The sequence below is a fragment of the Acanthisitta chloris genome, unplaced genomic scaffold, assembly GCF_000695815.1.
Source record: "Acanthisitta chloris isolate BGI_N310 unplaced genomic scaffold, ASM69581v1 scaffold18532, whole genome shotgun sequence".
NCBI lineage: Eukaryota > Metazoa > Chordata > Aves > Passeriformes > Acanthisittidae > Acanthisitta > Acanthisitta chloris.
The window spans coordinates 9,019-31,060 of NW_008658996.1; the positions used below are offsets into that span (position 1 = coordinate 9,019).

The 22,042-nt window shown below is 46.6% G+C and overlaps 1 protein-coding gene across 1 annotated transcript; it reads right to left on the reverse strand.

Annotated features, from left to right (window-relative positions):
- Nucleotides 1–279: 279 nt before the first annotated feature.
- FLVCR2 (feline leukemia virus subgroup C cellular receptor family, member 2) lies at nucleotides 280–18,879 on the reverse strand. The gene is made up of 9 exons (XM_009069236.1): nucleotides 18,699–18,879; nucleotides 17,290–17,430; nucleotides 12,196–12,254; nucleotides 11,310–11,413; nucleotides 3,720–3,830; nucleotides 3,191–3,296; nucleotides 2,604–2,715; nucleotides 2,123–2,178; nucleotides 280–381 (listed from the first exon to the last, which is right to left on the reverse strand). The coding sequence occupies exons 1-9, from the start codon at nucleotides 18,877–18,879 to the stop codon at nucleotides 280–282; spliced, it is 972 nt and encodes a 323-aa protein (XP_009067484.1).
- Nucleotides 18,880–22,042: the final 3,163 nt, after the last annotated feature.

Here is a 22,042-nt window from a genome sequence, read left to right on the forward strand (position 1 = left end):
CCAACAACTGACTGACAATTCAGTTCTCCATCTGCTCCAGCCTCAGGCTTTGCTTTGCTACACTTAGTTGAATCCCTATGCCTCTATCTGACATGAGTCTGGTGGTACCTCCACTCTGTTCTTGGAAGCTGAAATTGTCTTTCCTCTCAGATGAGTACCTGAGAAGGCCAGAAAGATTCCTGGTATTCTTATGGCCACTGCTGTCACCCCTGAAGTGCCATTGGTTTGGTGCCTGTGCCACCCCATGAGTGCTCAGAGAAGTAGATTAGTGCAATTCTCCTACCTTTGTGTATGAGCTAGTGAGCAGGAGTGGGAATTGATGAGGTTAGAGTTACAAGCTACAGTCCCATAATCCATGATCTGATTGCTGCCTTGGAGTCTCTGCAACAACAGTCACAAGTCACCAGGCCAGAAAATATGAAGGCAAATAGGGAAGGAAATGAAAGCAGAGGAAAATAAGACAGAGGAACAGGCAAAGGAAGAAATCAGTAAAATCACCCAAGCATGTGTAAGGCAGCTGTGCCACACAGGAAAGCTCAGGTACCTGACTCTGTCAGAGTTCTCCACAAATGGCAGCACATAATGCCTAAGCCTAGCTGGCTGCTCCTATGGCTGAGGCTTCCATCTTAGTGCAGAACACTAGACTCAGCCTACCTTCAGCTGGCTGAGCACCTGCAGTTGGTTGTTAGGCTTGAGGTGAGCTCAGCTATGTGGAGGCCACATTTGGGGCTGCGGTGTGGTGTCCATCATGACTTCTTCAGGGTATGACTCCTCAGGGGGAAGGAGCTGCCAGTGAGGTTTTTGACTGACAGATCTGTTACCTCACATACATCCCTCTGGTTCTTACTACTGTTAGTTCTGGAGGCTTTCAGGATTATAAAAATGACACCTGCACCTCCTTTGCTCTGGTCTCAATGCTCTTCCCCCTCCAGAAGCAAGCTTTTATGATTGTATTTAGACTAAAAAGATTTATATTAAAAATTTCTTTAAAATGTAAAATTCATCTGGTGAGAGAAATGTCTGAGAGAGGGAAAAGACCTTACTACTAGTAGGCATCACCTTCACTGCCAAGGACCTCAGGTCCTTGCCTGGGCCTTCCATATTTGAGTTATAAATGAAGTCACAGTGCCACCAGCACCTCTCATTACAACCCTGCTGCCTCAGGGCTTGTTTGGCCTTACAGTTCATCTTCTGCCTTTGACTTCAGAAGTGTTCATCCAGGGATACAAGCAGTTTGGTGTGTATCACAGACTAGTCTTTACCCCAGCCCCGTGCTTAGCTAAGTGTGTTCCAGTTAGCCGCATTCAAACCAGGACTCTGCAAGAGCGGCTGTCTTCTAGCTTTGGTCCTGTAGACCATGATGCTCACCACTGCTAAAATCAACCAGAGTTGTAAGCATCAGAGCAGAAAAAAAAAAGCAGGAATTCTTTTTAAGTTATGATAACAGGGGAGAGAGGAGTCCTTTACCCAAACTGGATAAGCTGTACTCTTTTATCCTACCTTTTGCATTTTTGCTCAGATAGTGCAATAAAAATAAAACTAAAATAAAAATTCAAAGGCATATTTTTGTAATTGAAAATCCACCTTCCTAAGCAGCTGGTCGGAGCAGAGCTGCTGTACTAATAGCCTTGCCCACAGCACTGTGCAAAGTGTGGGGAGCCAGGCTGCTCAAGTCCTCATTTGGGCTTTGTCACTAGCTTCCTCCAACCACGTACACTGAACCCCGCTTGGCAGCTGAGGGCAAGGAATAAGAGGAATAACCTGCCACCCTAGGGGCCTGGAATAATAGTTACTCAGCTTTAAAAAAGGGCAAAGCACTGAAGGACTGAACACGTTGTCAGGGGAGGGAAGCAAGCACAGCACTGTCCTACATCTGGCCCTAGCCGATATGAAAATATGTGAAGCCTTGCAGACTCCCAGAGGACCAGAGCTCACAGATTCTGCATGACATTAACAGTGAGCAAAAGAAACCTCAGCAACTGCCAGAGCTGGGATTACATCCACCTGCCTGAAAACGTCAAGGAGCTTCCCCCAAAAGCCAGCCCCTTTCCTAGAAAGGAGAAAGGCTGGGTGTTGTTCCTAACTAATAGCAGGGGCAGGGACTGAAGGGGGGTTTACTCACTGTCTTTTCGTTTTCTGAATTAGCCTGCTGTCTTCGGAGATCTGCCTTAATGAATGCTGGAACAGAGGGAGGAAGAGAGATATGAAGGCAGTTAAGTCACCATACAGAGCCCAAATCAATTTCTCCAGGACTCAACTGGGCAGCAGAGGCCCCAGAAGAGACAGGAACACATTATGGTGAGCAAGGGAAACCACTCTTCTGGACAAGGCTGAGAACACTTCTGAAACAGGAAGGATAGAGATTCCTTATTGCAGCATGTAGAAGGTACAACTTTGAGACCTCAACCAGCAGCCAGGACAAGAAGCCTTGAATCTCCTTTGTTACACGGACCAGATGCTTGAAGAACAACGGTATTCCTATGGGACTGCTGGGTGGGTTCTGCCCTTTCCTGCAGGCACCACTGCACACAAAAGCCCTTCAATTCATATGCCAAGCCCAAGGAGAAAAGTCACCGCAGAAGAACACTAAAAATTTTAATTACCTGTCATAACAGTCCCCAGGAACAGAAAGGAACAAAGAAAGATGTTTCCTGCCTTCGTTCCAAAGCGATCCATGATTTGCCCTTGGCCAATGGTGAAGGCAATACCAAAAATCTACAAACAAACAAAGGAAGTGTCAAGCTTGCTGTTACTATAAAGCACTACAAACAGCTTCCCAGCTTTACCAAGTATTGGAGCACACAGACCAGCCAAGCAGTTGGCCTAGTGAGGCTAAAGTTTGGTGATAAATGCATCCAGAGCACCTCTATGCAGCTGGTGGGATGAAAGATGACCCTTAAGGCCGGAACCCCATCTCTCACTGGAGAAAAAACAGGTCCTAGGCTGTTAGGAGCAATGTTGGAAAAGGCAAGGATGATTGGCATTCTGATGAATTTTCTTAAACAGAAACAGAATGGGTACCAGTAGAGAAATGCCATGAGGAACATCATTCAAAAATCCTGGTCCTGGGGTGCTTAGATCTGCAGTACATCACAATAATAATGGTCAAGATATAGGAATCAAGGCTTGGAGCTACAATTTAATCTCTCTGCCTAAAAAGAGGCAAGCAAAGGCAACACAGCATACCTACCTGTGCTGAGACATTAAGCAGCCCTGATGATGTTCCTTCTGATTCTGGATATGTCAACTCCACAGCAAACTCAAAACCCAGGGGAAGGTATCCTGTCATGAAAAACCTGTAAAGGAGCACACAGAAAACAACTGCTGGAAGGAAGACTGAAGAGGCACAGTGTAGCACGTAACTCTGAGGGGCATTGCCCCCAGCACAGTCTAGCAGCCACTCAGGCCCACGTGCTTTTCATTTCTGTCCATTGGTCAGCTATGGGGCTGTGGTAGCACTCGTTTTACAAATGCTTCCACAGGATTACCTGGAACAAGCAAGTCAGCTGAAGCTGAGCAGGGTCACAATAATGTCCGTGATTCTAACAAACCATATGCAAGTGAGAGATGGGAAGACCAGATCATTTTGTCCTTAAACTATGCAGGAGTCATACACATGCTATGGCTCCTCCCAGTCCCTCCTGCACCACAAGCTCTGCCTCTCTGCTCATGCCCTAGCAGCTCACATGTTGAGGAAAGCAGCCTGCAAATGAACTTACCCCAGCATGCCAGCAGTCATGAAGACCACCCAGAGGTGACCTAGGTTCAGAGTGAAGGTGTAGACTATCATTCCCACCATAGACATGATATAGACGACTAGTGTTGTCTGCCTGCAAGGAAAAGCAGTCAGGATTTTACTTAATCCAGTTCCCCTTTTTGCCCACAGATTGTGGTATAGCATACGGTTAAAAAAATATTCAAAAAGTTGCACAGCTCTCTTAACACTCATACCCCAGACAGAGGAACTGTACTGACAGAGAGCACAGAAGGGCCTGCACACACAGCAGGGCAGCAGGAGAAGGAAGAACAAGACCTAGGAGTTTTCGCATCCCTACCTCATGACCATGAGCTTTGCTCCCTATGGGGTCAAGACATCTATAAGGAACCACCTATGAGGCAGCCAAGAAACTCAGATCCTACCATAGGCTGACAGGTCCCTGGTCATGTACTATACAGGCCACTTGAAGGGCAGAACAAGAGCCAAATAAAGAGATCATTAGTTTTTCTTGGGCAACCTCTGTACTATACCCAGTTGTACATGCTTATTTATAAGCAGAAGCCAAGGAGACTGAGAACTCTCAAGCAGGAAAGAAAAGGGAAGAGGTGTCAACACTGCTACAGTCTTAGGAGCCTGTATTTTTCAGTGCTGTGCAAAGCAGCTTTCATTGCTGCTTCTTTCTGTTGTTTAAACTGCCTACTGTATTTGGAGAGATGATGTGCAAGCCAGGTTGCCCTCACAGCCTCACCCTCAAACCACAGGAGCATTTAGCAAAACTAGTGCTAGTTCCACAGCCAACTGCAGCTGAGCCACAAGCTCTCATCTCTGTGCAGAGGAGACAAAGAGACCCTGTGCTCAGGAAGCATGCCAGGCAGATTCTGGAAACAGCCAAACCTACAGCCAGGCCACACGAAGATCATCAGTGAACTCAGCACTGCTGAGACACACGCAGCAGCCCGGGGCCAGCTTTAGCAGATCCAAAGCATTAGCAATTGCCATCCTTGAATAGACACCGAGGAAACCCTTCCCACATCAAAAAAAAAAAAAGGCTCTTTCTAGTACAAGCGGCAGCGAGTAGCTAGCTTGCCACTGTACATAGCTTTCAGGAGGGAGAGGAGGGAGAGGTAAATCCTTTACCTGACCGAAATTCCACCAGGATTTTGAAAGTAGAACAGTTACCAGAGATGATAAAACCTTTTGGCGATTGTCTTTTAGGAAGAAGTTAAATGTATAACCACAAGCTACTCGTGTACTTTCTACCAAATTTTAGTCTTAATCCATTAAGAAATGTGTTTGGTATGAGTTTCTAGAATCCTCCTGAAGAAACTAAATCTCAAACTATTTTCTCTTTTCCTGTATAAAGCAACTGACCACTGTGTAAAATCCAAGCCCAAACAGGCAGCCAGTATTACAATGTGTAATAAAATGTTTCCAGTATACTGAATTATTACAGATAAATCCAGACTGTTCCAGCTAAGGTTCTGAGCTCCCTCACTGCTGCACTGACTGCAGTCAGTGGGGCTCATGCTCATATGTCAATTCGTATCCAAACACAGGTCTGAGAAGTTAATTTCAGACTTTAGCTAATGATCCATACTTGCAAAGGCTCAGCAGACACATTTAGTGTATTGAAAGGCTAAACAATATTTTGTTGTGACAAGTAATTTTGTTGTGTATCAAAGGAGTAGTCAAATCCCTCAACCTCCAATGCTGTATCATTTCTAGAATATGTTCTTTCCAGTGTTTTCACAGAGGAAAAAAGTCTTCTGTGAAGGCAGCATAAAGGGGCTGTTTACTTCTGCTATAATGCATTGCAGCTACATAGCTGGCACACAGCCTGGAGGCTGCAGAAGGAGAAGAGCTGAAAGAATGACAGTGCAGTTACACATCAGCCCAAGAAAGTGCAAGATCAGCAGGTAAAAGCCTTTTTCTGCTCAATAGAGGTTCCTCAGTTGTCTCTCACGAGTTCTTATGCCTCCCATCCCTTGACAAGCAGCCATGGAGGAAAGAGATTATTAGGAAAGGAGTTCAAAGCTAGAATTACAGCTCTGTACTTGGGCTGCATGGACTAAGTTTGAATTGGGTATTCCTTCCATAAACAAGAGTCTCCATACTATGTATCAGTCAGTGCTAAAATACCATGCAGGCCTCCAAGAGGGGGCCATGGCCCTAAGAAGTTTAGTTACTGCCAGCAGGGACAGAACACAAATTCAGTTAGGTTGGAAGGGACCATAAAGGGTTATCTGGTCCAGCCTCCCTACTCTAGGCCATCCTAGAGCACATGGCTTAGAACTGCATCCAATGGTTCTTGAATACCTTCAGTGAGGGAGAACCTCTGGGCAATCTGTTCAGTACTCAGCAACTGCACAGTAAAGAAGTTCTTCCTTGTATTCAGGTGGAACCTCCTGTGCATCAGTTTTTGTCCATTACCTCTTGTTTTACTGGTTTCCACTACTGAGTAGAGCCTGGCTCCATCATCTTGGCACTTCCCATTTGTATACTTGTATACATTAATGAGGTCCCTCCCAGTCATCTCTTCTCGAGAGTGAATTATCTTCCTCACCCTCTGCTGGACCTACTCCAGGAGCTCCATGTCCCTCTTGTACTGAAAAGCCCAGAACTGGACACAATACTCCAGGTGCGGCCTCATGATGGTTGAGTAGAGAGAGGCAGGATCACCTTCCTCGATCTGCTGGCAATAGCCTTCTTAATGCATCCCAGGATTCCACTGGCCTTCTTGGCCACAAGGGCACACTGTTGGCTTATGGACAGCTTATTGTTCACCAGGACACCCAGGTCCTTCTCCACAGAGCTGCTCTTCAGCAGGTCAGTTCCCAACTTGTACCAGTATTTGGGGTTGTTCCTCCCCAGGTGCAGGACCTTGCACTCATCCTTGTTGAATTACAGTTGGTTCTTCCCTGCCCGACTCTCTAACCGGGTCTGTCTGAAGTGCAGCACAGCCTCTGAGGTATCAGCCACTCCTCCCAGTTTTGTATCATCAGTGAACTTGCCAAGAAGGCAACTCTGCCCCCTCGTCCAAGTCATTGATAGATCAGTTGAACAAAACTGGGCCCAGTGTAGAACCCTGGGGGACAGCACTAGTGACAGGCCTCCAACTAGACTCTATGCCACTGCTCACAACTCTCTGGGATCTACCACTCAGCTCGTTCACAACCCACTTTACTGTCCACTCGTCCAACCCACACTTCTTAAGTTTTCATGGGCACTTGGCTGCAGAAAACAGCCTCAAGCAGACTTATGCCAAACCAGACTTTACCAAGACCCTGCTTCCCTGAGCATATCACTGATGACAAAAAAGGAGACGTAGTGCTCAGCAGTTCAAGCAAGACACATAATTTTGAAGAGGGTTTAACTGAGACGCAGGCAGACACTGGTGTGCAGGCATCTAGCAGTAGGACAAGAGGGCACAGACTCAAGCTCTGCCGGGGGAGGTTTAGGCTGGATATTAGGAAGAGATTTTTTTACAGAGAGAGTAGCCAGGCATTGGAATGGACTGCCAGGGGAGGTGGTGGATTCACCATCCCTGGAGGTTTTCAAGACGAGACTGGATGTGGCACTTAGTGCCATGGTCTAGTAATGGCAGTAGGGTTGGACTCGGTGATCTTTGGAGGTCTTTTCCAACCAGGTTGATTCTGTGATTCTATGACAGGGAAAAAAAAACACCCCAGGGAAATACGCCGAGGGAGGGTGTTTCTCAGGAAGTGGCCTTTGTCACCATGTTCACTAGAGACAAGAATGCTCTGTGGCCCTAGGGGCACCAGGGCATGGCATAATGCCCAGTTTTTCTTAATAAGCCTCTTATCATAGCCATAAATCTTATGGGAGTGAGAAAAGCACAAAGGAGGAGGAAGCAGATTCACAGAGGACGTTGGCACTGCATTCTGGTATTTTTAGCAACCTGTTTCCATGATGGCCCTACAGGGACTGATAATTATTGTCTGGAACAGTCTCCATAACAGGCTGACTAGTGCAGTGAGCGCAGGCTGGAAATTAGGCATCCTGCTACACCACCTTAGGAAAATTTGGCTTAACCCACCTCTGTGCTCTGGGGTGTGGAAGGAAGTCCAGTGTACCCATGTGGAAGAATTGTTACAAAAGCACCAGTGCCAAGTCTCTGTGGCAGAGCCAGAGGAGATCTGTGAAGGAGCCGACATGCTTGTCACTTAGATGAACTCAACCTGCCCTGACATTCATCTGCCCTCCCAGCCACATCCTCTACCCTTACGAAGAGGCAGATTAAAAAGCTCACACAAGGGACTGTGAGAAAATAGAGACCTTGGGGAAAAATGCCAGACAGGGCCAGTGCCAGCAGGGAACAGGACTGAAATGAAGAACACAATTGCCCCAGAGGAAGCCTCAGAGTAAGAAACAGGCATGACCCAGTCCAGCCTTGTCTCACAAGGTCACTTGGTTGAGGAAAGCCAAAGTGACAGGACTAGACTCACAGGGGACTGCAGCTGCGAAAACACTAGAGTCAAGCAACATCTGAAGCAACAAATGAACAAGCTTGGGTGGGAGAGAAGCAGGGGGCACAGCCATGTACAACAGTTTTAGCTGCTCACTGGGATATTGTGTGCAGCTCCAGAATGCTCTGCAGTACAGACTGGGATGACAGATGGCCTCCACAGATTTAGCTATGAGGACACCACATTCTAGGCTGCACAAGACCCCGAACAAAGGCTTGTCCCTATGCTCACAGAAGGATCCCATTGCCAAAGACACTAAGGTGTCAGATGCTGGAGAAGGGAAGAATTGGAGAAGGCTGGTTTGGTATTCACCACCCACTCATCCTTTGGCACTTGGCTTCATGCTACTTTCTTTCTGTATGAAGGCCACAAAAAAGGACAGCCTAGATAAATCACTTATGTAAAACATATGACAGGACAGGGTGAAGACATCTCCTCTACACAAGGACTAACCTGGAAAAGGGCTACATCAAGAAGGCCCAAACTGCAGGTCAGGCTAGGCTGCCCCATTCTCCACTATCCAAGTCTTTCCTTCCTCCCCCAAATTTTAATGCACTTTGGACCTGTACAGACCTAAGCTGAAAACACCACTTGGGGCCCTCTGCCTACTCAATGGAGAGAGATGGATATTTCTGACATCTTGCCTTATGCAAGATGACATCTTGCCTTATGCAGCAATGACAACAGAGAGCACTGCCTGCAACCAGCTGGACCCAAGGCCATATGAACATTGCCTTTAAAAACAAAGCACAGCCAGAGAGAAGTGATGATTAATTCAGTCCCCAAACACCACATTCCAAGCCAGACTGCCTTACAAATACCAATATATCAAGAAATCTCCATGTGTCACAGCCCCATCTCTCCTCTGAGCCAGGAACCTGAAGGATGTATATGGAGCCCCATTTAACTTGGTGTCAAAACTTGAAAGGTCCTATCCTAAATGACTCTATGACTCTAAACTGCGTTCTTTCAAAGAGTTGGGCTGTTCTCAATGAGTCATACCACCAGACACAGCCCCAGTTCTGACACCGCTTGCTTGTCACAATATAACTCATGTATTTATTTGTATGGACCAAATTTGAGCCTGCTAATTCCAGAAACAAGAACAGTGCAGGGGCTGCTGCAGGGACTTCCCTGCCAAATAAAAGCAAGAGTGCAAGGCCATTTGGTGCCTGAGCATGACAGATGGGGAAAGCCTGACTTAGCACAGCCTCTCCCTTTCAAGGAACTGCTGATGGTACAGTAAAGATCAAACACGCACGCAGAGCTCTGCAATTCCTTGTGTTATTAACCTTCCCCTGCTCCCTTCAATCACAGCTGGATCCCATTCATTTGCTTTCCTCTCTCTCCAAGCTGACTAAAAAAAGGACTTGATATCTTTCCTTCCTGATTTTCACGTGCTTACCATTTCATGCTTGATGCTATCTCAGCAGCGGAGGGCAGGGGGAGGGTACTTACCTAGAACATCTGGCATCTTGACAGTTTTTTTAAATAGACTTTTAAATGGGGCTAAATAAAGACACTGTAGCACTCAGAAAAAAATGTGCTAGTTTCACAGAAAACCATTTTGTGGGCTGCAATGGAGAATAAATTCTTAGCAGTGTTTTTCCTCACCTAAAGCTAAATCTATCCCCACATAGTTCCTGGGGTCTGTAGGATAAATTCCATGGATGGCATGGTCCTATTTTCCTGCACTGTCAGCCAGTTCTGCCTACCTACATGGTCCCCCAAGGAAGCAGGGGACATGGAGCAAAATACAGGATTTGTTGGTTTTCCCTCTCTCCCATTCTGCCACATTTCCCATCTCTGCCTGGTGAGCCACAAAGCTCTTCAAGCCTTCATGCTGCAACATAGCCTCACTTATGGACAATCAGGAAGATCATCCAATCCAGCAGTGCCAGTTGAGGCTACCTTCCCACTAGCCCCAGGCTGGAAAGAGACACAAGTCACATTGCATGCTTAGCTAGTGCAGTTCTAACAGCTGTGTTTCTATTTCTCAGGCTGCCAAGTAAGAACTACTCAGTGCCACACAACCATCTAGAAACAGCAACAAACAACCTGCCAGTCTCTGTATTAGTCATCTGCTCCTCTTTCCCAGCATCCAGGAGTCCTCAGCTACCATCCTTTCTTATTAGAGAAGCCAATTTTCTCTCGACTTTTTACCTTACAGGTAGGGCCAGAGGCCACTTCAGAAGCTGCATGCCGACAGCTAGCCAGATTCATCTAAGCTATTTATAAAGAGAATGTGTTTTTCTGGCCCAAGATATCAGGTAGGATAAAGGCAGTAGGATTCCCCCAGATGAAAAGCTGCTGCAAAGAACTCTGAAATAGCCTTCAACTCATTGTCAGCACATCAGCAGTAAAGCCCCCTCTACCCAGCCATCTCAGATAACAGGTTATAGCACAGTTCTCAAAGCCAGCAGGGAAACCAAAAAGCTGATTATATGGATCCCAGAGTAACACATGAGAGGTTCTGTCCAACCTCTGGCATATCCTACATAGGTCGGACAGTGAGATCTGAGTTCCTGAGGACTGGGAGCTGCAGGACAAGCAAAGACTGTCAAGTGTCCCTTTGCAGATGGCAGGGTATGCTGGCCAGATCTGCCTTCCCAGCCTGCCAAGCAGCAAACCTAGAATCATCCACCCGCAACCCCAGTAACTCTTATGCCTGCCCTAAATACAGCAACACACTCTCACGCAATGTCTCTGGGCACGGGATTCAATGTGCCTTTCATTAAGCTGGACAAAGATTCACAGAAGCTGGTTTGTAAGGGCTGAGAAATGGTCTGGTGTAGACTTGATTCTGCTTGTGCCAAGAATTCTCTCATCCCTGACAAAGCAGCTGCTGGGCCATCTCATCCTCTGCCTATGCCTCCCTAGGTACCACTGGAACCAGACCTTGTATGGGCCAGTGCAGATTAACACATGACTCCAAACTTCACTTCAGAGTAACTGGATTTTGAAGAACAGCATTTTTTCCCCTAGGAATCCTCCCAATGATTAAGTTGCCAGACTGACAACTTGCAACTGCACAGGGTTGCTCCTTGCACAGTACAGGGGAACAGCACAGTCACCAGGGGCACAGAGGCAAACAAGGGACTTACTTGTAGGTTTTGGTTCTGTCCAACCAGATGCCGGAGATCAGAGCCCCAACCATCCCGGAGAGTACAATGGTTAGTCCAATCCTGCCAGCATTCACCTCCTCCCCCTGTGGTGAGATACACACACTCACACAAATGCAGGAGTTAAGTCACAGACAACAAAAAGCAAAGTGCAGAAAACCCAGAGAGGAAGAGACACCAAAGTTAGTATCCACACATGACTTCTGCTGGTAACAAGCTAATCAGAACTAGCCTTTGCAAGAACACTTTTGAACCCACTATGAGGCAGTGCATTCTAGTCCACAAAGAAAAGTGGTCTGGCACTTCTCTCTGAGCTAGCCCAGAGAAAAAGGTGTGCACTGGCCAGCATGAACAGATACTCTCAGAGGAGTCAGCGTAAACCCTATGAAGCTTGCTGTCTGGTGTTAGCATCTGGGCCAGATTGATTAGGAAATACTGGGACCCATTATAAGGCAGCACAGAAAGAAGCAGACTGGCACACAGCACCAGCAGTAAGCTCTACAGTTGCTCAGGTACTGAGGCATCCCCACCCTTCTTCCACCAGAGCATGACTGTAGGCAGCCTCCTGCAACAGATGTCCCAGTAGAAATCACAGTCACAAACAGGGTGCAGGCATTGCTGGAAGATTTTTTCAGAAGAAAATGCTTTCATTCAGTGTGCAAAGGAGCTGTCTTTGCTAGAGCTCACCAGCTTTTGCATGGGGTGATGTAACAAAAAAAAAGGAACCAATGCTCTCCTGCCAGCCAGCCAACTTGTGCCAGAGCCAGACAGGAGTTATGTGACATTGCATTTCTCACAGACTCTCCTTTGGCAGAAAGTGCTGGAAAACAGCAAGCATCAGAGGGCCATGAGGGCTGGATACACTTACTGGGTAGTGATGGATCAAAAATTCAGCAGAGAGGGCGTAGAAACAACCTGTATTGAGACCTGAGAGAGGGGAAAAAATGCAGCACATTCAGAGCCTGCTACTCTCCTACTGGATTGTGAAAAGGTAGAAACGCAGAGAGAGAAATCTTTGGGAGCATCAATCCAGATCAAGGCTGCCGAGTCTCAGAGGAGTCAGCCAGACTGGCTAAACATAGGTCATTGCAAGAAATGCAGACCAACAACATCACCTGTATTGAGACCTGAGAGAGGGGAAAAAATGCAGCACATTCAGAGCCTGCTACTCTCCTACTGGATTGTGAAAAGGTAGAAACGCAGAGAGAGAAATCTTTGGGAGCATCAATCCAGATCAAGGCTGCCGAGTCTCAGAGGAGTCAGCCAGACTGGCTAAACATAGGTCATTGCAAGAAATGCAGACCAACAACATCCAGACCTCAGCATGCAGGAGGAAGCACCCTGCAGTTTCAGGGTGGTTCTTACCTTACCAGCTAGAGGAAGGGCTGTGCATATTTCTGGTACTGAAAGAACTTGCAAGTCCTTCACAGAGTCTCAACCCTCCCTCACAGCCAGATCCATCTTTAGCACTGGAATTTTGTCCTCCCCCCAGCCAAGACAGAATACTAGAAAAGCATCTGCCTCAGCATCACACCTTTAACAAGGACCTGGGATTCAACAAACAACAGTGTCATTGACCTGTGTGTTTTCCTCCCAGAGAAAAGCCTGATAGCATTCTCCCTGCTGACAGCCAGTAAAAAACACTCTCTCCAAGCCAAAAACCACCAGAAGGCAAGCAGGAGCAGAGCCAATGGTGAAGCACAGACAGTATTACCCCCAGACACCTGGGGTATGTGTCTGCATGGGAAAAGTCTTACATTTTAAAAGATACCACCGAGGTCTGAAAAAAAAAAAACCATCTGTGAAAGTAATTGAAAGGGAAGTTGGATTAACTGTTACAGGCATCAGCCACCTGGTGAAGGTTTCTCAGTATCACCCAAGGTGAGAATGAAACTTGGGGTGATACTGGTCAAGCCCCATCCAGACACTCTGCTTCAGCTTATATGCAACTCTCATTGGTTAAACACCTTCTCAAAAGGGCACAAAACCCAAGAGCTTTGCTTATAGTAGGCAATAACATACACGTGTGCGCTGGACCTGCAGCACTGCAACGGCTAGATTCTCACCTTCGGTGATACTGAGAAACCTTCCCCAGGTGGATGAGGTCTGTAACAGTCGGCACAACTTTCTTCTCAGAAAGTCATTTACATTTTCAGTTGGCTTCTCTTCGAGGCTTCAGTGGTCCTGATGGGGGTAAGGGTGGGGACACAGACTTCACCACTGCAGCTCACACATCTAGAGACTCCATAAGGAGGCATAGGTTTAAAAAGTCTGTCTCAGGTGCCTGAAATCCTGACAGAACAGACACATGTCAAGTTTCCACTTCCTACTTTTCCTCTTTCACCCTCACCTAAAAGCAAAAATGTACAGTGCAGGATAGGGAAGTGCAGTCTAGCAGGCAGCACTTTGACACAGGGAACAAACCACTGAGCTTCCCTAACCCTGAAGTTCTCTAGCTCTCCTGACCCTTAAGTACTCAGCAATCCTGCACCTAGCCCACTCCTCCACTGAACACTGGATACCCATTGCACTACACAGCTCATGGGAGCACTAAGAAGAGTCACAAGATTGGCAGCTGGAGGGCACATCACACGTCCTTCACATGCCATCTCTGACAACATAACAATTTACTGTGAGGGTGGTGAGACACTGGAACAGCTTGCCCAAAGAAGCTGTTCCAGCCCTGGAAGTGTTCAAGGCTAGGCTGAAAGGGGTTTTCAGCAATCTGGTCTAGTGGAAGGTGTTCCCACCTACAGCACAGACCTTAGAACTAGATGATCTTTAAGGTTCCTTTCAACCTAAACCATTCTATGATTAAACAGCTCCACAGTTTCATGGCACAGACAACAAATGAAGACTTATGCAAGTGATCCCAAATAAGCCAACTGCCTGTAACAATGCTTTCTGCTTCAAAATCATTTCAGAAGGTTACAGGAGAGACTAGTAAATTGAATGGCATGCTCTTTAGGCAGGAGGAATCCACTCAATCCTTTTCAAGAATTACTCAGAAAGACTGGAAACTCCAGCAGGGCTAGGAGGCAGAGATGGGGGAGAACAATTTGAGCTCTCACTGCAAGGAGGCGCTCTCCAGCCTTGAAAGCTGTCTCTTTGCAACACTTGGCTATGCCAAAACAGCCCACAAGACCCAAATGCCGCTTCATCTTATCTCTGCCTCTGGAGCACCCCACTCACTAGGAGACACCACAAACTGCAGAGCCAGGACATGGGAGTATTGCAGATCTGCACAGCCCCTCTGCTGCTTCACTTCAAAGCTGGGCATATAGACCAGTAATTTGTGCATCTCTATTTCTCACCCAGCCAAGAGGATAGCAGCCTTGTCAAGACAGCCAGATGCTGCTCTGGTAGCTCATGCTGCCAGTAAGTAGCTTCACAGCAACTCTGTGATACATTTCCAAGACAGACAAGGGCCCCTGCTCCCAAGCTGAGTAGAAAGTAATACAGAGTTGGCAGCAACACTTGGCACCAGAGTCAGGCAAAATATTCTAAGAATCAAGACAGTGTGCCAAATTTGCATATGTGAGGGCTGACAAAAGTTGCAGGCGCTTTATATGTCACAGTTGCTCAGTGAAGTTTCTCTGATAATTACAGCTGTTTAAATGCCCGTAAAACAGGCAATGGTTGTTTCCAACAGGGCAGTGGCCATTTGCCCAGGCTGATGAGGAAAATCAGAACTAGTATCTGGGAGCAGGACATCTGAAGGTTCAGCCCCACCTGATTCATTAGCTAGTTACCATGGTTTGCTTGTAATGTGCTGTAGAATAACATTTTTGAGATCTCAAAGTGTCTCCTCTATTTTATAGAGGCCAAAACAGGGAATTTTATTACCTATAGCTCCAATAGTAGGCTTTATTAAGCCTCAGACTAGAATCCGGGTCTTCTATAGATAAGCAGTCTCTTGGTCTCTCTCTTCTTCACCCTTGTAATTCTACAGGACAATGGTTCCTTATGCAGATATCTCTGCCCTGCCTCCTCCTCACTGCCCCATCACCTTTCCAAATGCTGGTTCTTTGAGACTGTCTCATCACTCCTACTTTACCAGCCTTTCCCACCCTTTTCCTGCCTACAACCTCCCAGCAGCAGCATGCTCTCCAATGGAGAGCCCAACCCAGTAAACTCAGTTTCTTAATGTCCATTCCATGTTATACCTCAACTTCATGAAAGCAGCATCAGTAGCCTTGAGCAAAAAGCTGTCTGAGGGCTTTCCTGAAAAACAATTCACTAGCACTGTCATAGCTGCAGTGCCACCAACATTTCCAGCACTGCAAGTCTTATCACAGGAAAGGAATTGATGGCTACTGCAATATCGCAAGCCCTTGGAGGTCTGCGGACCTGTTCTGACCTGGCATCGTGGAAGGGTCCCCATTTTTTCTCCAGCCAGAGGAGATGAACAAGCAGCAAGTTTCCCCCTCTCTCCCCTGACATGAATTATGCTAACACAAAAGCTGAGAGGCTGCAGGTATCTTTGTTAGTTAGACAGGATGAGTCAGTTGCACTCATGTGGCTGCAGCTGTCTTGGTCAACGTAATTTTTGACTTGAGTAGGAAGAATTGTCCCCATTTTAAAGCCAGACTAGTCAAAAAAAAAAAAAAAACAAGTTTCACTGCATAGTTCCCTCTCTGAGTAACAGTCACCATCTTAAGTCAAGTTGGAGACAGACATGAAGCTGACACAGAGAGAAACAGAATAAATGCACAGACCAGCAGGAAGAGAAAATGAATTACGAGCCACTGAACAGCCTTACCACACTGTTTGTGACTGCCACAAGGGAATCATCCTAGGAAGGTCAGATTCTAAATATGCTTTTTGTACTGAGAGCACTGCTGTCTCCTCTGGGACTTGTTTATGCCTATCAAACAAGTGCTTTCCCCTCTCTTTTCCCTGAAGGGTAAGTGTGAACTGAGCAGATGACACAATCCAACTTTAGACACAGTCTGCCTGACAGTTTTTTCTCTTTTCACTTTCTGAGAGGGCATTATGTACTATGAAAAAAAAATACAAGCCAAAATCCGCAGCTGCACTGCAAACCAGCAGAGCTAAGGAGCAACCCGAGAGGAGCATTTCTATAAGACTACTGCACTGAGAAGGAAGGGAGCAGAGATTTCAACAACTCCAAAGACCATTAGCACCCTCAGCAGGTACAAAGCCACTGTCTCATTCTCTCCAACCTGGCTATTCATCCACCAGGTCCTTCAGACACAATTGCAGGCAGAATGGCAGAACTTCCACCAATATTTAACTTTGCCCCTGAGGAGCTTCCATAGCAAGCCAATAGGAAGAGTGAGGACGGAATACTCTGCAAACTAGCTGGCTACAGTATACCCTATTACACAGCCACACACAAACCACAGTGGCCTTTCAGCTAAAGAGAAAAACACTTTTCCATACGACAATTTAACATCAGGAACAGATTCAACGTATCACACTGCCCTCAGAAAAACAGACCAAGACTGTGGAAGAGAAGCAAGCAGCAAATTCAGCATGCAAGGACAGATGGCATAAGCTATTCTACAATCCTTCCTTCCATTTGCTTCATAGGGTCTGCCTAGGAAGCTGGCAAAGTCTGCACATCTGTATACTCCACGTGACCTCTACTGGGATGCCTGGCAGTCATACCCTTGCCTTAGGAAATTACTTTCACTCAGTGCTGTGACTTGCACTCAGATACTTCCGTGTATTTCTTAGGTAAGCACTTAGATCAGTTCATTGCAAGTAACTAAATAACTAGGGAAAAAAAAGAACAGGATAAGGAAATTCCCAGAACAGCAAACAGCCAAAGACCCTAAGCATTTGCTTGTAACAACTGCTGGAGTGTACTGGGCTATAAGGATTCCTGGTCTGTGGCAGCACAGCTCCCCTAAAACTCAGGCCAGTTGCTGCCCTAGCAGAGCACAGAGAGGGACAGAGAAGGAGTGACAACTGCACAAGAAGTGCCAGCCCTTACCATAAGTGACCATAAGCAGCAGAAAGTTAGCATTGTGGAGCAGACGGAGGATTGATTGCACGTAGGAATACTCCTCTGTCGGTCTCGACTCGATCAAGGCCTGAGCTCTGCTTGGAGGGTGGAGGGGCTTCTCCTGGAAGACTGAAACCAGACACAAAGTACACCTGTTTGTAATGGTGCATTCAGGGGGCCTGAGCACACACTGTGAATAGAGTCATTTGAGGGATGGCAGACAGGCTTAGTGTACAAAATGTACAAAGTACACCATTGTCTTTAAGCTTTGGTCTTCATGCATGAACTTACTCAAGAACAGGAAAGAACAGGTTCTGTCCAACAATAACTCTTGCTACTAGGGAAACAACTTGTCTTCAATTACCTTTTTCTGTAGGCAGTGCCAGCAGCAACAAAAGAGTTCTCAGGACTAATAATGCCTTCATCTCAAGGAGGATGATGTCCATGTCACAGGGATTAAAAGTGTTACACAGATTTACACATGCCAAAGCAAAACAGGCTAAGACAGTTGGCAAAGGTGGCTTGGTGCTCTGCAGTGCCCAGTGCCTGGGGAGCAGTGACCTGTGCCAGGTATTAGTTCAGGCCTGACACTCATTAGGCTGGCCGAGCCATCTGTTGGTCCTTACTAGCATTAAAGTAGCACTCAGAAATCCCAGTCACAAGTGACATGGTTGTACCAGGTGCTAGACAGCCATTTTTGTACCACAGCTATTCCCTGCCCCAGATTCCTTAAAGTCTACATCTGATTCACCCACAAGCAACATGAACAAGCTGGCAAGAGGAGCCTATAAAAAATTGTATGGAGCTGGTAAGAAAGGCTCCACTCTCCAGTGAGCATGCCAGTCTTTCATGCTAAAGATCTGGCTTCTACTTCATGTATTAAGCAGGGGAATTGTACCTCTGGTGTACTGCTACTGCCCTTAATGCTTCCTTCTGTCCACTCATAACTGGTTACCTTTCCTTCTCCTGGGAACAGCTTATTCCTCTGTTGCCGTATAAATGGCCTCTTTCTTTCTACCCTTAAGAGGTAGTCAGGTCCACGACATAACCAAATGCCTGACACTGTTTGCAGGGAATATGACTGTGAAACGTTGAAGATTTCTGTTGGCTTTTATAGGACTTACTCATGCCAGGGTTTTATTATGCAGGCAAAGGGCGAAATTAACAATTTGGCAGGCTCACTCACAACCTCTTACACTCCTTTGTGCTGTTCATCAAGGGCTTGAAGCAGCAAGATATGGTATTGCACGACCCTGTCAGCTGCATGCTAGGCTATATCCCCAGATGACATCCCTCATGACATCCCTCACCCATTTCCTAGCACACAGGCCCCTCATACACATAGGCCAACCTTCTCAGTCCCACCTGCTTTCATGGCCACACTACCACCTCCTTACCTATGATGACCAGGATGAATAGGGCTGATGCCACACCTGCAGTCATGAAGAACATGATGCTGATGTGGTAGGCCAGCTTCTCCACATCCTCAACATTAGGAACCAGAACTGGAGGGACCAGAAAGCCCAAAGCGATGCCGAGCTGAGCAGGAGGGAGAGAGGATAAACAGAGGCTTGACATGAAACCACAACACAGCTACCACCCCAGAGCTCAGTAAAGGCTCAACTGAACCTAATTCAATTTCACAACCAAGATAAAAATCTTTACCACCCAAAAATTAAGAGATACACCCTGCAACTAGGCTGTAAGAGAGGTGCCCCCATTGCACTTACAACTGTCAAGATATTCAAGGCAAAGTTTCACAACAAAATTGTGCAGAATGAATACCTGCCTCCATCAAAGTGGAAGTCTTGCTTTCCCTGACCTCCCCCATGCATGTATGCTCCTGTCCACACACACATCCCACTCCTTCCTTTGCACCTGCTCTGGTGCTGGCCTGATCACCTGGTAATCCAGTTTTGCTCATTAAAAATGCTAGAAAACAAGAACATCAAAACCCATCACAGTATTTTTCTGGGTTAATTATTTGAACCAATTTATTTTTCAGCCAGACAAGTGCAAGGGCTGAGACTGAAACCTGCCAACTCCTAATGAGTTAGATATTAATCTGGCTCAGCCACTTCAGGACACTGTTTCAAATGAGCACCCTCCCAAGACAAGGCTCACCCTATGACCACTAGGAGAACCTAGGAAAACATCACGGTTGAAAGCAAAGGAAGTGCTGATGGCATGTATCCTAAACGTTGAGGTTGTTTTTGTGATGGGGACTGGCAATTCCCCCTGGATAAAATGCTCCGAAGTGCTGCAAGAAGAAACACTTGCAGCTCAGGCCACTACTGTGCCAAAGGTTCCTCAGCTGAGAAGCCCCTGCAGTGGCAGCATACATCTGAGTGAGGACATGAGGGGTTTTAACTCCACAGCTATTTCTCCAAGACAGTGACAAAGAGATGTAGCTCTTTGTAGCCACAGACTTTGCCACACTGGTAAGTGGGACTGACAGTGACACAGACCTTCAGTGCCCAAATGAAAGAGTGAAGAAATCACTACTTTGGTGCTTACGAGCACACTCTTCATAAAGTGGGAGCCAAAGTGCACTCAGCATATCTGTGAGCACTCTAAACTCAAGAGGTGCCTACAAAAGCCACTCCTTGCCCCCCCCACCCCGAGTTTCACTGTTTGTGTCTGCGTTTCAATCACTGCTTGGTTTCCAAGAGCTGTGTGTTTACCTGTTCTCCCAACCCTTCTCATGTATTTGCAGCCCTCTTGGTCATCAGAAAAAGAGCCATGCTCAAGCTCAGCTCTTGCTTGCCCTCAAGGCTCTGCATGCTCACCCCTGTTTGGGGCAATACTTTTTTTTTTTTGTTTAGCAACACCTTCATTTTTGCTACTTCCTCATTTAAGCCTATGCTTGCTGTTGTGGGCAGTGACAAGGCACACACAAGAATATCCAATGCATAGAAGGACTGAGAAAGCACCCAAGAAAGAAAGATACCAGGTGGCCATGCAGCTTTTCTCATTCATGCTTGAAGCAGACATTTCCAATCTCTTTTTCAGACTGTACCATTTGCCTGGAGTCAGGAAAGAACTAACAGTACCAGAACAGGTCCAGGGAAGTACTAACAGCACCTGTACAGTGCTAACTGAACCAACACTGACTAGCAGCATAAAAAAATCCCGCCCACAGTGGTTATTACTGCTACACCAAGACAGCCTCTATAGACCCACTGCCCTCACCGCACTAAGAGTAAGTGAGGATACAGTCAGATTAAATTCACTGCATTTACTGTTTCCCTATAGGAAATATTAGGTCAATAGGAATTGATTAGCACCACCATGACTCATTGTTCCAGGATAATGGACTGGAGAGGATACTGTTTATGCCTCAAAACAGACTGAATAGCAGCAAGGCAGTCCCACTAGCCCCTAAAGAAGGATTCTGCAGTGTTCAGTGTCTTCATAGTCCCTGGAAAGGGTCTATTACTCTACAAGTATGGAAAGCAAGGACTAAAAAGCCGAGTACTGTGCTGCCCATAAACTACATCAAAGCATGTCAACACACAGAGCAAACAACCCAGAACCCTGTAACAAAGGCATGAATACAGACATATTGCCCAGGCTGCCTTCTAGCAAAATACTGTTGTGCTTTCTGCATGCTTTCTCTGACACATCTCCAAGCTTCTGAGATGCTGATAGACTCATTTTGGAAGATGCACTCACTGGCCAGAACAAATATCTGGCCAGGACAAAGATCTCAGGACAAATACATTTCAGATGCCATATCTGGTAGCTGGAATAAAAATCAGCTTGTGCCATCCAGCCCCAGAAAACTCTCCACAAAATCCCTACTTCTCCATCCAGCTGGTGGATTTTTGAGACAGGAAGAATGCTTATGTTTCAAACAGAGATATATGCTACTCTCAAGTACCCTATTTAGCTTACAAACAAGTAACTTTCAACCACCTTTGGCCAACTTCTCCTGTGTCAGTGCCCTCCACTGGGACCTGGAATAGCCTGGGTCAGGATCAGCAACAGATAACTGTGCTAAATTCATTCTTGGTGCTGGGTCATCACAGGGAGCCAGTGGAAAGAGTCACCAAGAGATTATGTACGTGCCCCACCAGTTCAGGGCACTGTCAGGAATGTGAGCATTTCAAGCTTGGTTACACGGACTGAAGACAGATGGAAGTTGTGCCACCCCAGATGTCAAGTCAAGGACTGAAAGACCTTAGGAGGAAACTAAAGATATTATCTCAGGAAACCTTCCTAACACCCACATGGCACAAATAGCCTCTGACACAGGACTAAACTTGCCAGAGCTCAACTTTGTTCAGACAAGGCCTATCCCCAGCCTCTCGTCACAGCAAGTCAGACCGGCTCTCCTCCTCTGCACTGCCCACCAACTACCAGTGAGCACAATTATCAGCTGGCTTAGAGGCTTCAAACTCTAATCTTCATCAAATTGCATGCCTCCCCCTTCCCTGCACAAGCCTGCAATGGCACGGAAAAGGCAACTGCACCAAACACAGATGGTCACAGAGATCACTCCTAGAGGACACGAGCTTGCTTGTCTCTGAAGCACATTTTGCCCTGCTTGTGGCCAAGTGCAGGCCTGTGGCTCCGGTGTGCCTGGTCAGCCCAGGACACAGCTACCCTGGGCTTCTCTCCTATCTCCGTAGCATTACCAAAGGTTCGACTTCTGAGGAAGACTCTGAACATTGCTCCTTTCCATTCAAGGGAACAGTCCTACTACCTCTTTACATACTGATACCGAGAAGCAGACTGA